The sequence below is a fragment of the Arachis duranensis genome, chromosome 4 (genome assembly GCF_000817695.3).
Source record: "Arachis duranensis cultivar V14167 chromosome 4, aradu.V14167.gnm2.J7QH, whole genome shotgun sequence".
Classification (NCBI taxonomy): domain Eukaryota; kingdom Viridiplantae; phylum Streptophyta; class Magnoliopsida; order Fabales; family Fabaceae; genus Arachis; species Arachis duranensis.
In genome coordinates this window covers 47,663,016-47,664,600 of record NC_029775.3, presented here as the reverse complement: position 1 = coordinate 47,664,600, position 1,585 = coordinate 47,663,016, and the positions used below count along the sequence as shown (strand labels likewise).

Below are 1,585 nucleotides of genomic sequence, written 5' to 3'. Positions count from 1 at the left end.
CAAACAAACGGCCAAGCTGAGGTTTCTAATCGGGAAATTAAACATGTGTTGGAAAGGATTGTGAAGCCGAATAGGAAGGATTGGAGCGCTAAGCTCTCCGATGCACTTTGGGCATATCGAACGGCTTACAAAACACCCATTGGCATGAGCCCTTTTAGGCTTGTCTATGGTAAAGCATGCCATTTACCAGTAGAAATTGAACACAAGGCTTATTGGGCCATAAAGGAATGCAATCTGAGTTTGGGTGGAGCCGGAGTAGAGAGGAAGCTTCAATTGGCGGAATTAGAATGCTTGAGATTAGAAGCCTATGACAATTCTAGACTCTACAAGGAAAAGATGAAAGCCATTCATGACAAGAACATTAGGAGAATGGAATTTAGACCCGGTGAGCTAGTCCTCCTTTACAACTCAAGGTTGAGATTACTACCCGGAAAGCTTAGATCAAGATGGGATAGACCTTACCAAGTAGAGAAAGTAGAGCCTTACGGGGTCTATCACTTGCGCCACCCATCAAGTCCGGACATTTTCAAGGTAAATGGGCACCATCTCAAATTGTACCATGGTGAGCAAAGAAAGAACTCCAAGGAATTTGAAGTATTCCTCTTGAGAGATGCCTCTCTTGAACAAGAACTTTGAGCTAGTGGAAGTCCAACTTAAGGACAATAAACAAAAGTGCTAGGTGGGAGACAACCCACCATGGTAACTTCTTTTCATTTTCTCTTTTTTTAAATATTGGTAAAATTAGTTTAATTTTGTGTTTTGTTTAGTTAGTTGAGTATATTTGGTAGTTTAGTATGTTAAATAAGATTTTATGTTGTTTTGGCAGCTGTTTGGAGGTTTGGAATGCTTGGATTGGTGCAAAAACATAGAAAAAAATTTTGAAAAACAGAGCACCATCCACGCGTATGCGCACTGCGTGCGTACGCGTGCATCAAGCGTTTTGGACCATCCACGCGAGCGCGCCATCCACGCGTACGTGTGGATTGAGAAGTTCCACCCTCCATGCATTTTCCAGAGAGTTGTGCCTACGCCGCGCCAACGTTGTGCCTCTGGCACAAACCCCACTCACGTGCACGCGCACATGACGCGTACGCGTCACTCTCGAAATAAGCCATCCGCGCGCGCGCGCCATGCGTGCGTACCGCGTGGATGTCCTTTCTTCCATCCATTTCTCTTCTTTTCCTGTTTCCATTTCTTTCCTTCTCCTTTTTTCTTCCCTTCTTCTACCCCTCATCCAACACTTCCAAACACCATCGATAACCATTTATTTTAGTTAGTTATTAGTTAGTTAGTTAGTTGTTAGTTAGTTAGTTAGTTAATTAGTTAGTTAGTTAGTTGATTAGTTAGTTTTAGTTTAGTTTTCATTTTATTTTCTCTTTTTTTCATCATAAGTGTTGGATTATTGACTTTGTTTACTATACATTGCTGCCCCTTATTGCCTAAATTCTCATTTAGCATTAATGTTTTTAGATAATCTTTGTTGGATTCTATGATTGAGGTTATATTTTGCTACTTGGTTTTGAGTTTTTCATGCTTACCTTTTGAAAAATACCAAGTGATGAGAATTGCCTTTGAGCTTGTAACT

General features: G+C 40.9%; 1 protein-coding gene across 1 annotated transcript in view; it reads left to right on the top strand.

Moving 5' to 3' along the window:
* LOC107484212 (uncharacterized) overlaps positions 1-636 on the top strand; it is a 3,643-nt gene extending 3,007 nt beyond the window's left edge. Inside the window, exon 2 of the mRNA XM_016104832.1 lies at positions 57-636. Coding sequence (XP_015960318.1) covers positions 57-636 — 580 coding nt within the window. The remainder of the gene's footprint in view (positions 1-56) is intronic.
* The last annotated feature ends 949 nt before the right edge of the window (positions 637-1,585 follow it).